We start from the raw sequence: 13,824 nt of genomic DNA, 5'->3' as shown, positions 1-13,824 counted from the left end.
GGTTTTATTTTTCTTAAAAAAAAAAAAAAGAGAAAGATATTAGAAAGCAGAGAGCTATATTTTAGCGTCCCCTTTAGCTCTCCACTAGGCTTTACTATAACAACACCATCAGGGAAGCCTGACGATATTACAGCTTCTGATTCCTTTCTGGGGCCACCTCTGTAGAGCTGGTCTGATCCTCACCCATGACTTCTGTACACGGTCTTTATTGCAAGAGCAACAGGCAGCAGCTTCATCACACAAACTAATATCCTCCTCCCCAATTTGCAGGTTCTGGTAAGGTTTGTGTACTCCGTCAGCAAAGGCTACCGGAAGATAACTTACCACAACTGGCGCCATGGCTTCAATGTTGCGCAGACCATGTTCACGCTCCTGATGGTAAGGTACACCACCCCAGTTAATTCTGTGGCATGGCTTTATTTACAGGAGGTCTTCTGCTGCGTCCTGGAGATATGCAGGACTTCCTTTGAATCCTGGTGTAGGATAAGAGTTTGTCACTCCTAGTACAGGTCCTGCTAAATGAGGTCTCCATTTGCCTTAAGTGACAGTCCTTGCGTTACATTTAAAGCCAATACTTCCCCATGAATGGAGTGCTTTAATTCTCATAGGTACAGATGTGCAGAGTGTTCAGTAGCCTCCAGGTTAAATCCTTCTGCAGGGTAGGGGAGAGACACTACAGGACTTCCCTTCCTCCGATAGTTTCTGACAGTAAGAGCCAGGCTGAAGTTAGCTGGCTGGGATGGAGACAACCTCACGTTTTCCATTTCCAGACAGGACAGGCACAGGTGTAAATCTATCGCTAGTGTGAATGTGGCAAGTGCTATTTCTCACAGGCTCTCAGGGCAACAGGTGCCCTAACAAGAAAAACAGGTGGCAGACTGCTGCTCCACACCAGGGATGGACCAGCACCAGGACCCAGTGCAGACAGTATGGCCCACACAGCTGGCAGCAGAATTACGCCTACCACCCCCAAACAATCCTTTGGGCAATTCAGCTTGGAGACCCCGTTGCCCAGAAAGATGCAGAGCCCCTTTGCAAAGTACTTTGTGTCCAGTGATTGGAGGGGTGCTTATGAGGACCCGGGTGTCCCTAGGGCATGAGGCTGCTATAGCAGTGGGTAGCCAACATCGCAGGTGGGCATCGAGCACATATGCACGACACGCGTGCCTGCCTGAGTCTGAAACATTTCATTTCCAGCTGCTTCCCCATTTTAACCTAAGTGTACCATGGATTGCATTTAGCTTCACAAGTATATCCAGTTCTCCTGGACTGTTTCACTGAGGAGATCCCCAGCACAGAGCAGTCACAACCCAGTACCTTTTCCTGTAAGAGATACTAATAGACGACATGCAAATTCTCACCCTCCAGACTGGCAAACTGAAGCGTTACTACACAGACCTCGAAGCCCTTGCAATGGTAACTGCTGCTCTGTGCCACGACATTGACCACAGGGGAACCAACAACCTTTACCAAATGAAGTAAGCACTTTCCTACCACTTCAAACCATTTACTGTTGCTCTCACGTGGAGTGGGATCAGGCTGTGATCACACCAAACCCCAGTATAGCTCTGGGTAGTTACACAGGGGTAACAACCTTCTTTTGCAAATAACATTGCTTTTCAGCTTGCTACAGCACTTGGGCTTATGCTTTAGCCAGTGGGGAAACTGAAATTTTGCAGTGTTCTCTGGGGCTTTCCTTACCTCCTAGTAAACCTCCTTTGGTTAAAGCAACACTCTACATTACCATTACAGGGTGGAACAAGTGCAGCACAGGCATTTAGTAGCCTGAGCATCATAGGAGACTCAGGATGCCACCAGGAGCATCCTGGACATAAGAAGCCTACTTTTTGCTGGAAGGTATCTATGGAGAAAGCACCATGCATGGCACTGCCCTCACCACCTGCAGAAACAAAGCACCTATGAGTATGAGGGTGCTGCTCTCAGTAGGTAGTTACTAGCTACAGAAAAACAGTTGCACGATTTCGTTGACAAGTCAAGCCTCTGTTGCTCGCTTAAAGTAGTGTCAGGTCACAGCTCTTCTGCAATGCCTGCTGGCTATACTGTCTTACTGTTTTCTGGAGCTTTGGAAAAAGTAAGTGAAGCTGGCTGGTGTTTTGATACACGAGGGTCTTGCTTTTCAGCTAGGAAAGTGTCCAAGGACTGCTGGTTTTTCTGTTCCTGTTACTAGATACCAACATGTAGTTATTCAGGAATTAAACAAGCTTACTATGCTGAGTAATAACTGTCCAGTCATAAACAACATTTTGGGTGAAATTTGTATTTGGAAGAGTCTTTTATACAGTGTCCAAATAGTTATAAGCAGTGTCACAAAAGTCTTTTACCAGGCTGAAGTCATTAGCTATTAAAAATATTACTCTTAAGCCTTTTAAAATTAGTTGAACTTGTGTGTGTGACAAAATTAAATATAAAATGGGAAGACTTCTTTTTATTTTTAAGTGCTGCACTAACATCTTTAACTTTTCCTTTATGCAACCAGATCTCAAAATCCTTTAGCTAAACTTCATGGATCCTCAATTTTAGAGAGACATCACTTGGAATTTGGAAAATTCTTGCTCTCTGAAGAGGTTGGTAATGAACTGTGATGTAAGCACATGAATAATTTACTTTTAGGGAAGTTTTTCAGCAACAACAGAGCTGTCAGCTTAGCACAAGACCTTTTTGTGGTTTGGATACCTGAGGAACTGCAGCTGCTTTGCTCCCCAAGTACCCTATGCTCACCCAGGACCAAAACGCATAGGCTTCCTAAATGCATGACTTGGTTTCTTCAGAAGCCATATCGTTATCCCCATAGGAGTAAATACAGGATTGTCCTCCTATAGCCCCTCTGACAGGGGCAAGGCTGACACACTCCCCCAGCTAACTTTTCATTTCAGGCAAATTCGCACTGGGGACAGGGTACAGGATTTGGGCACACGCAGTGTAACATGCTTCAGGGCACTGAGCCTGTTCAGTGAATAAAAGGGGAGACTAGGAACCAACATATGGTGAATGGGGCTCACAACCCTTGCACCTTAGGTGAGCAAGCTGAAGCTATTAAAAAAAAAAAAAAAGAGGACATCTGAGAAAGGGAGATGGCCAGTAACTCACAACAACACAACGCTTGGATTTTGCAGCTCCCTTTCCTTTGCTTTTCAGTCGCTGAATATATGTCAGAACCTCAACCGCAGACAGCATGAGCACGTGATTCACCTGATGGAAATTGCCATTATAGCAACAGACCTGGCACTCTACTTCAAGTAAGTTGGTCACGTACATCGTGTGTGAAGGGCAGAAAGCAGCTGGTAAAAAGGCCAAACGTGATGCTTTGCTCTGAGAGCTCCCCCGTGCAGCAATCCTCTTCACAGACACTGCCTCTGGGAGGCTGCCTTTAATACTGACATCAGAGCTGGTAGGGAGAATTCAAATTGTTCAAAAGAATTTTGGACTTTCACTCATTAGATCACATACGTAACTTTTTAACCCTCTATTTCCAACAAGACAGTGCTATATGATCCCCTAACGGAAAGAGATGTCTGATTTAATTTTTTTTTTACCTAGCACTTCAGCACTAAAAATACTTATAAATGGCGAACGGCCTGGCCAGGGCTACATTAACTTCTCTGGGAGAGCAGTACAACCCAAATAACATGTGGTCCATTGTAGGTGAATATCCAGTTCATAGTCTATTTCACACCCAAAAGCCAAAAATGCCAAACACCTTGGAGCAGCATGCACTGACTTCCTGGGACATAAGGCTGGAAGTCAACAACGTATGACTTCCTAATTAGCAAGGAGCTTTCAAAATGTGCTTTCAAAATACAGTGCCGAGACCAGAGACTGCTTCTGTGTTTTGCACTGAAGAATGATTATGCAAAATATAAACAGTCCACAAAAGAGCAATATGAGGGAGGGTGCAATATCCAGTCCTCTTACCCCAAAGGTAGGGTGGCTACATGGGAGCAGATACCACCACTTCCTTACCAGGTGGGAACAAGCTGGTCTTTGCCCTCCTTGGTCCATGGTCTGCAAGCGAAGGCTTGGTTGAGATCAGACCCAGGCAAAATGATATGGACAGAACATGTATGCGAGTCGCTTTGTGGATCTGGCCTAAATGTCTTCTCTGCTAGCATTGAAACAGCAGATTTTTCCAGATTTCATGCCACTCAAAACACGTGTGTGTTGTGATAAACCCCTCCCCAGAACTAGGTTAACAAGATCAGACTAAGCATATAAAGCCAGCTAGCTTTACAAATACTCCAGCGAGCTCTAGGTTTCCACAGTTTGCTTAACATTCAGGGGAAAAGCCTTCTTGTGCTGCCAACAAAGGTGGAAGCATTTCTCAGCTGACATAACTTGCAGTAGCTCATACTTTCAAGTTCCTGCTCATGTGTCGCCACTATACTTATTTTTAAGTCATTTACAATAGTTTCTCCTACTTAAGAGAAGCAGGTGATGGTGCTTGGTTTTGTTGGGGGCTTCCTTGAGGACCTAAATGCCAGGACAGCAACTACTGGAAACCCTTCTGGAAGGGTTATCAATACCAGGATCAGCCATCTGTTTTTAACACATTTGTTTCCTTGTTTTGGAGCTTTTTCTTTTTTTTTCCCCTCCCCCCTCAAAGAAAGAGAACAATGTTTCAAAAGATCGTTGACGAGTCCAAGACATACGATAGCGTGACTGCCTGGACTGAATACCTGTCTCTGGAGACAACAAAGAAAGAGGTTGTCATGTGAGTAATTGGCTCTGGAAAGGTTAGTGATGCGGCCACCCGGTGAGAGCTCCAGAACATGCCTTGCACTGCACTTAGTGCAAAATCAGCACGATACATTACTGTCCACTCAAATCTGATCTTCTGCAGAAGCAGGGAAAAAACAGGGAAAAAAGCTTAAAGTGGTTCTTCATCGAGATATGTGACTGGTTTTGGAGTGTCCTTCTGGTCATATACTCCTAATGAGATGCAGGATCCCTTCTGGCCATATACTCCTACTAGACCACCCTGTAGCCCACAAGCAGGGGCAGGCTGCAATGGCAGATCTACAGGGACTGAATTCATTAGTTGTTCTTCCCAGTGGCAACCAATCTGAGTTGCACAACGCTGTTGTTGTGACCAGACAGACGCTCTGCAGGACACTTTGCACTGGCGATGGAGTGCACCCACAACCTCACTGCAGTCTGCACTGCTACACCTCCATGAGGGAGCCAAAGATATTACTCCAAAGTCAAGTTCAGCCCAGCAATGACTAAAGCAGCAAACATCCTAGTGCCAGAAGCAAGCAGTTCCTTAGCATAAATCCATTTTAATCAAGAGAGCAGTCCTTGATGAGTGTCCCAGTCAGAGCCAAAGATGTTACAGCAACCCGTCTTTCTTTATCTATCACTTCAGCAGAGACCGGGCGATACTTGACACAGTATTGGGGTATGAGCATCCTGAGCCTGCAAGAGGTAGGGTACAGGCTGTAGAGAAGAAACTAATTTCTTTCCTGTTTTTAGGGCCATGATGATGACTGCCTGTGATTTGTCAGCAATCACAAAGCCTTGGGAAGTCCAGAGTAAGGTCAGGTGCTTGACATACTGTTAGATTTCTCTAGCTTATACTTCAAAGTAATGCAATTTCCTAAGCTGCCTAGAAGCTGAATCAAAGTCTCCTACCAAAAGGACTTCAGAATAACTGTGGTTTTAATGGATAAACCAATCTTTAAGATTGTAGTTGTGAATTCTGTAGAAAATTCATGTTTACCAAAAAAGAAAAGAAAAAAACCTAAGTATTTAGCTTCTTGGGTTACGGTGAGGTATTTTGCATATGGGTTGGTTTTTTTACAGCAATACCTGCTGTTTGCTCAGTTGTTTGATTTCCTTTAGGAGTTCCTTCCTGAACTATACTTGAGCAATTGCTAAGTAAGAAACCTTAAAATTTAAAGGAGGATAAAAGAAATAAAACCCACCTTCCTGTTCAGCATGGAGAAAGGACAACTGAGAAAATCATACTAGGCAGCCACAACTGTGACCAAGAGGCAAACCCTTGAGAGGGACACGTTGGAAACGTTTCTTAATAGATGAGCAGTGGACTAATAAGCTCCAGTGCAATAAGGTTGTTGAGCTGTCAGCACATGGATGCAATCCCATTGCCACTGCTGCCCTTCCCAGGAGAAAGGCTTGGGCTGGGGTTGGACATGAAGCAACAGAGGGGCTAGAAGTGAGATTTGCTTCATGGTGGATACCTGAAGTGCATCAACGTATAAAGCTGGAGTCAGTGCTAACTTTTCTTTTTCCCTTCTTGGCAATGTAGGTAGCTCTCCTAGTAGCAGCTGAGTTCTGGGAGCAAGGAGACTTAGAAATAAGCGTCCTTCAGCAACAGCCTATTGTAAGTACCATGCGAGAGCCAGACAGTTCAGTTCAGACAGCAAGCCTCAGCAGAGACTTACTACAAGCAATGCTGCTCTCAGAGCACTGTGAGTCTTCCTGAAATCACCATGCCTGCCAAAATCCATTGAAAAAGTGGGTACTCAGCTAGGGAAGACCCTCTGTGACACAGCTTCTTGTCCAGCTCTCCATATAGTTAGATGAGTCCCAGGGGCTGTGAAGCAGCAAGGAGTGACTGTCCCCCTGGAGACTTTGTGCTGGTCACTTACAGAAAAAAGGAAAATTAAATACATACATTGTAGAGGAAAGCAGAGTTTCCAATAAAGAGAAAAACTGCAAACACAAACTTTGTAGAGTCTAGAAATAATTTCTGGTAAGTGGAAGTGTGTTAAAGCAGTGTTTCTTAAATTTTTTTTTTTTCTGCTATAATAACAAATACTTAAATTTGGCATTGAAAGAGCCAAGAGTCATTCCTTGATGCAGCCTCCACCTGTGTGGTCTGGGTTTTCTTTAAGTAGACTTTCATACACCCCCTCTACCCACAGAGGCATCACAAATAATACAGTAAGCAACAAGGCCTTATAAGAATATAATTTTATGTTCAGTTATGTTTTAGAGAATTGAAAACCTCTTTAGTACTTTATAACATGAACCTTCTCTCAGGTATCTGGTTGAGAGGTGCAAGGGAAAAACTCCGTCCTCCTCCCCATCTATAGACACTGAAAGAGCTGCCTAAAACTTCTGCTAAAGTGGCAAAGGAAATGAGCCCACTTGACTCCTCTGCAGCAGAGGAAGAGGGCTGTGATGAACAACCTTTATGGACGGCATGGGAGAACTGCCAGGCTGACTCAACAAGGCAGTTTTGGGGAGAAAATAGAGGTGTGTTTTTCAATGAATTGTTCTCATAAATCATGGTGAACTTGTGTCCTCCCACAGCCCATGATGGACCGGAGGAAAGCTGCTGAGCTTCCAAAGCTTCAAGTGGGTTTCATCGACTTTGTGTGCACATTTGTCTACAAGGTAAGCAAAGCGCACACCCCATCCTTCTCAACAGGGGTTCAAATCCCAGGTGAGTGAGTCCCAATGCAGTAGAGGAGACAACAGCTGCCCCTCTCTGGGGCATTGCAGCATGGTCCCTCTTCATGCCATTAACACTTTCCCGGCATGAGCCAGCCTGGGAGGTGAGGTGTCGGGGTCCGTCCTGGGGTATGATGGACAAGCACTCCCTCTGCACTGCATTGCGCTGATGGGTGTGTTTTGGTTAGGAATTTTCCCGTTTCCATGAGGAAATTCAGCCTATGCTTGATGGGCTGCTGAACAACAGAAATGAGTGGAAGACCCGTGCTGATGAGTATGACGCAAAAATGAAAGCTCTGGAGGAAGAGAAGAAAAAAGACGCAGAGAAGATGGCTGCAAAGAAAGGTCAGAAACAATACTTAGCTTTTCATTCCTAACTCAAAAACATACTTACGCAATACTCTCCCAGACCTGCAGCAAGCTTTGCTGACATGGCAAAGAGTCAGATGCCCGGAACAAGTTTCCTCAATCTTGCTCCACTGGCAAGGTTGAAGACACCTTGTCTTCAAACCTGACACCGTGACAGGCTGTCAAAAAGGCCACCTGCTCAAACGCCCAGGAGCTAGTGCCTGAGAAACTAGTGAGACTACGTTCAGCACAAGCGCCCATGCAGCTGGGGACAGCAGAAAGTCCTTTGCAGTATAAGTATGTCCCTGGAAAAGAGCAGGGAGACATCCCTTTGTATACAGGGGCTGTGGCCGATGTGCTGCCCACAAGTCATGAAGCAGAAGGAGTTAAGAAAAGCTAACACACTCCTAGGGAGAACACTTGAGGAATTACAGTTCATCCCATTTCTAGCCCAGATTAGGTACTACCTAGGGGCAAGCAGTAGTAGTAGTACCTAATAGCAATTTATTTTGGTCAAATCCATTTTTCTTCTTCTGTGGGCCCAGCCTGGGTAGCACTGAAATCCATCAGCTGCAGTTGGCATTGGATGAAAGCTTGTTTGATAGCCTGAGGATCTGATTGACTCTCAGAAAGGTAGAAGCAGAAGGCTCTCCTGGCCTCTCCCAAGTGTCTGAGCAAACGTCCGTCAGAACTTGGTGCCTCCACTCCACAGAGACTGCATCTGAAGTCTCCTTCTGTTCCAAACTGGACCAAAATCCAGCCCATGGGGTGGACCTTCCTCAAATGACACAGTTTAGAAATTATTAGAGCTGTCTAGATGTCTTATCTCAGTTTAATTCATAGTAATTAACTTAAAATATCAAAAGTGAGTGCTGTAGCTATGATTTGGAAAATTTCTGAAGAATTATTTCCTGACTAAGTAATTGGTATTTAAGTGAGGAAGGTTTCTACTAACTCTAAAACGCTCTTTCCAACAGCCTTACATGTACAGTTACTTTGCACAGCAGACAGCTCTAGATATGGGTACTATAGGTATGACCTACATTGACCACTGGATAACTTAAAAGTGCTAAAAATCCTCTATAATGACTGAGAAGGATGTTTATGACTGGACCTCTAATTATGTGTTTCTTTTTATATGGCAGATGGAATAACCTGTAACGGAGGAACAGCTCCAGCTTCCAAAACCTGTAGCATACTTTAGACCCATTATCAATGCAATATGCCACCCAAAATGAGAATGCCCATGCTTTTAAAAAAAAAAAAAAAAAATCACGGCATACAAATACATTCCTGATGGGACTGTTCTGCTACTTTAATTAGGCTTATGACCAACCAGGGAAGGGCTAGATCTTGTTTGCCTTAATTGCATCTCTTCCTGATGGTGAGGAGCCAGTTCTACCCTGTCTCTTGCTCCATTTAATGCACCTGATGTCAGGTGGCATATGGCAAGTCAGAACAACATTTGGCCCAATAAATCAGGTTGCATGACTATGGAAGAGCATTTCTCTACGCTGAAATACTTCTTACCCCAAAGCTGATGGGGCCAGTTGAATTCATATCCTGCTCCATACAATCCCATGTGATTGACAATGCATGCAACCATAGCCCGCAGAGTAGGAAAACTGAAGAAGTTTTTATCATTTTTATCACATTTATCAAATATGATAATTTTTTTTTTTCAAATTTATCATATCTAAGCCTGTGTCTGTTAGGATATCAGAAAGAAATCTGTGGATAGGGATAAAGCATGAAAACGGACCATAGTAAACCTTTGAACTGCTCTAAAAAGCTACGATTCCTTGTAAATACAAGAAACAATCACAAAGATAATAGTTCTGCACTCACTTCAAGGATTTTGATAGGTTGCTGCTCTAAAGCATGGAGTCATTCATGCAACACCCGCTAGCTGCCATCTTCACGAGCAGGATCCACAGTGTGTGCTAACCGAGGCTTCACTCTGTAACGTGATTCTAAGAAGACAGTGTTATCATTACCCATTACAGTTCCAGTTCCAGTTGCAGTTACTCAAGCAACCTGAATTGTGGCATCTCCTAAATTTGTTCTGGTTTGCCTCATAATGCCAATGTTATCTAATGCAGTCCTCTTCTGATCAGTACCAATCCTCCTTCCTTTCCTCCTCCTGTTCTGAGATGTCTGGTTTTTAGATTCCCCTCCAGACTTTGAAAGACTGATGACTTGTACTCTTTTATTTCAGATAAAAGTTAGTTTTCATGTTTATTCATGCCACCATATTAGAACATTCAATTACACTCTTGTAGCAGTAGAGACACCCTTCTCTGCTCCTTTCTCTCTCTCTCTCTCTCTCTTTCTCTTTTTTTTTTAAGTGTTTGAAGATCTGTTTTGCTGGGGATTTTCTTCTTCTTCTTCCATTACTCCTGCTACCTTCAGTGCTTTTACCCTTCAGTATCTTGTTTTGCATTACAAAAATACTGCAAGTAAAAGGAAAACTAGAGCTATGGTGGTACCTGGTGATCATTTATCCGTGTCTCAGTGTAGTAAGCAAGATGTAATCCTCTATCACTATGCAGAAATTCTGTGAGCAGCAAGTTGTCTTTCTGGAAAATACAGAAACCTGTCCACTTGCATGAAAGCTAAGTATGCCACTAGTAGTAACTTCAAGCTGTATGTCTCAGTTTCATTAAGAACCATGTAGGAGGCTTTCATCATACTGCATATGAAGTCAAGTCATTTTTTTTCAGCAGGAAAAATGCCACAAGGTTATCGTATTGCAGAGTGGTGAGCAGTGGGCTTTTAAAGAACATCACAAGCCACTGTACACTTAAATGCTGAGAAAAGCTCCTTATATCCTCAAACATTTTCTGGGAAAGAAAGCCATGAGGCTAATCTTCCCGCCCCCTGTGCCCAATGCGAGGCGCTCGGAGGGCCGCAGGGTGCTCCAGCAGGGCTTCTCACACAAGGAACGTGGGGTGCCTGCCCAGTGCACCCAGCAGTGCTGGCGGGACCCGGGGCTGCGGGCGGCTGTGCCCCGTCTGCCCACATCCACCTGGGAGCGCAGCTCACCCCACACAGCATCGGGGCAGGTGTGCTGCCGTGTATTTCCGAGGGGGACCATGCACACATGCAGAGGGGTGTCTGTGGACACGCAGGGTGGGGTGCCGGTGGAGGAGGCTGTTTCTCAAGGGTGGCCCATTTCCACAGGAGCAGGAAGGTCTCCAAGGCTCCCTTCTGCAACGGTGGTGCTAGGACAGCCCAGGAGCCCTGCTGCAGCGGGGACCTCACGTGTGTGCGCTGCAGGAAGCTGTGCCCCACCGGTGGGGACAGGGCAAACCTCCCCCTATCTCTCCCACCAGCTCTCTCCCCCTATCCTCCTGCCACTCCCCAGTCTGCTCGTGGCACCTCGAGCGCCCCAGGCAGAGCACACAGGTCTGCCGCCCATGGCCGTTTTGTTGGACCATTTCTGTAGGTCAGTGGTCGCGTGTCCTAGCCACTCTGCAGCTGACTGCCTCTCATGTTGCCATGGGAAGCCACATGCAGCAATCAGAGGGCAATAAGAGAAACAGCAAGCCAAGACCTTTCATTTTCATTTTATTTTCCCCTTGCACTATATCTGTTTCTAACAGGATACAGTCTGTAGGTAAAATTGCAGCTTAATCTCAGGGGCTGCAGAGTTCTTGCCTGTCTTCTGCACAGAAGTTGCATCCCTGCTGGACAGCCGTCAGTAACTTCTCCTTTGAGGGGAAAGACCTGTGACAGGAGGCAGAAGTGATCCTTGCAGGTCCGTAGGCAAGCAGCATGTCTGCACTGGTGGAGCTGAGAGGAGGTGCAGGGTGGGGCGAAAGGACTGGCGAGACAACATACAGATGCAGTCTGAGATTATCCAACAGTAAAGTGCAGGGTAGCACTTGTCATTCATCCATGGTACCCTGGGACAGGCCCCGACCCCTTGCCTCCCAGGCTGGCTCATCCAGTGAAAGCATTAATGGCACAATGCAATGCCCCAGAGAGGGACAGCTGGTGGGAGGAAACCCTTCCCTCCCCACACCTGGGGAGACGCTGTGATCAGATGCTCCATCTGCTGCTCCTGCTGTCTTCTCGTCTGACGCACAGGTCATGTCCAGCCACAGCATGTACAGCATATCAGCAATCCCTTACTAACAGATGTTTCTACATCTCTTTGTACCATCGCAACCACACCACTTGCAGTTTGATTCCCACTGGAGGTATTAGCCAGTTAGATGCAGGTGAAACCTGGCATGGCTCCCACCCGCAGTGCTCCCCCTTGGCAGCTGGGGGCTGGCTGCCCGTACTTATTGGGCATGGAGAAGGGAAGGGCCAAGAAACAGATTTTTCCAGCATTTTCCCAGGCCTGAGAGAAAAGTGATGTAATTGCAACACAATTTCAGGAGAGATCTACTGACCAATCAACTGCCTGATGAGTGCTGTAGAGTAATTTAGCTCTGCTTCTGGCATATACTCCAGGGAAGAGTTTTCACCTCTGGCTTGATGCAGCTCTCAAGTCCAGTGGGAGATGAGAGGGGGCCTGTTTTGTAAGTGCCTCACTGGATGAGGTAATGCATACAGACCTCCATTCTTGGTTTTGAAGGCAGGGGGCGGGGGAGTTAGAGAAATTAATATCCGTGTGAGACTGGCAGGGGAGGTTTCTCAGAGAGGAACTCAGGGGTGGAGAGTAAATTTTCCCTCCATGCAGGAGGAGGGGCTTGCCTGAGCTGCCAAGGGATTTTTAATGCTGTGGCTTGGCCATCATCTGCTGTCCCAGATGGAAGGAGTAGGACAAGCTGACTCAAGACAGGACCTCTTTGCTCTGCTACCAGAAAAGAGCATGTGAGTGCTCTTCAGATGTTGCCTCTGCTGGAGCCTAGCCTGCTGCTGCTACTGCTGGTGGATTGTAAGTGGAGGTGCCCGACCTGGCACTGCCAGAGATATGGGAGCACATACGAGGTCTCTGCTGCTGGCAGAGCTGTGAGGGTGGCAGTTCCTGCAGAGAGGGAGGGAAAAACTGCTAGGGAGACCGGAGACCGTGGTCCTGTCTTCAGCCACCTCTCGCGGATCTGGGGGAAGTACTCACTGTCTTTTACCAGCTGGCCACAGTCTGACTCCAGCTAAAGCTGGGAAGTGCTGCTCCCCTCCCAGGGAGGCAGGACAGGAAGAACTCAACATCCACTCAGCTCTTCGAAGGAAGAGATGGTACTGAACGCCACAGGTGGGGTACGGATCCCAGCTCCACCCCCCAGGCAGATGTGTTGCATGTCCTGGCATTCAGCAGAGTGGCTTTGTCCTTCCAGCAACTCCAGATCCTGTGTAAGAAAACCTCTGTGGGAGCCCAGAGAGTACTGGATCCAAGCAAGATTTTATTGCTCTCTGGGCTGAATGTGGCTGCATCATCTATCACAAATGCTTACAAGAGAAAAGTCTTTTTTCTCTGTACCTCTTCCTCTACTCCTTCCACAAAACCTTAAGGTGGGTTATGGGGAAGATTAGGAAAAACATTCAGTAGAGAGAAACTCCTTCGCAAGCAGCAGCAGAGCACTGAGGAGTCAGACAAACCTAGTTCCAGCAGAAGAAAAGGTGGCTGCAGTGTTTTCCAGACTACAAAGCAAACATGGGAGATCTTCTCTCTCACACCCTGTGAAAGGAAAGGCATTTTCTTATTGCTTCCTTCCTCATCTTTCCGTTCTCAGACAACTGGTCTCAGGTTGACTTTCTGCTTCGGTTTTTACCTCTTTCCAAGAAAAAGTTGCCTTTTGACAGAGCTATCTGCCTCCTCTCCTCCCTGCTTTCTTCATCCCTTGGCACCTTACACTTGTGTAATGCCACCTGGGGTCGGATGCTGTGTCTTTCCTTTCTCCTCTGCACCTTTCAACAAGTTGTGGTTGCTGTTACTTGCTGCTGGGGGTTGCAATAGCCTCAGGCTCAAATGACACAGCTCTTTCTCCAGTTATCTCAAAATCCATTGCCAAACACAACTGTGCTGGTTTTGGCTGGGATAGAGTTAATTTTCTTCATAATAGCTAGTATGGGGCTTTGTTTTGGATT

The 13,824-nt window shown here is 46.1% G+C and overlaps 1 protein-coding gene across 1 annotated transcript in view; it reads left to right on the top strand.

The window, feature by feature from the left end:
• PDE6B (phosphodiesterase 6B) overlaps nt 1–8,989 on the top strand; it is a 21,983-nt gene extending 12,994 nt beyond the window's left edge. The window contains exons 13-22 of the mRNA XM_009274643.2: nt 271–378; nt 1,369–1,478; nt 2,498–2,585; nt 3,157–3,257; nt 4,622–4,729; nt 5,491–5,554; nt 6,287–6,361; nt 7,297–7,380; nt 7,626–7,782; nt 8,931–8,989. Of these exons, the coding sequence (XP_009272918.1) occupies nt 271–378; nt 1,369–1,478; nt 2,498–2,585; nt 3,157–3,257; nt 4,622–4,729; nt 5,491–5,554; nt 6,287–6,361; nt 7,297–7,380; nt 7,626–7,782; nt 8,931–8,989 (954 nt within the window). The remainder of the gene's footprint in view (nt 1–270; nt 379–1,368; nt 1,479–2,497; nt 2,586–3,156; nt 3,258–4,621; nt 4,730–5,490; nt 5,555–6,286; nt 6,362–7,296; nt 7,381–7,625; nt 7,783–8,930) is intronic.
• The last annotated feature ends 4,835 nt before the right edge of the window (nt 8,990–13,824 follow it).

This window comes from Aptenodytes forsteri, unplaced genomic scaffold (genome assembly GCF_000699145.1).
Source record: "Aptenodytes forsteri isolate BGI_AS27 unplaced genomic scaffold, ASM69914v1 Scaffold224, whole genome shotgun sequence".
NCBI classification, from domain to species: Eukaryota; Metazoa; Chordata; class Aves; order Sphenisciformes; family Spheniscidae; genus Aptenodytes; species Aptenodytes forsteri.
This window is presented reverse-complemented; position numbering and strand designations above follow the sequence as displayed.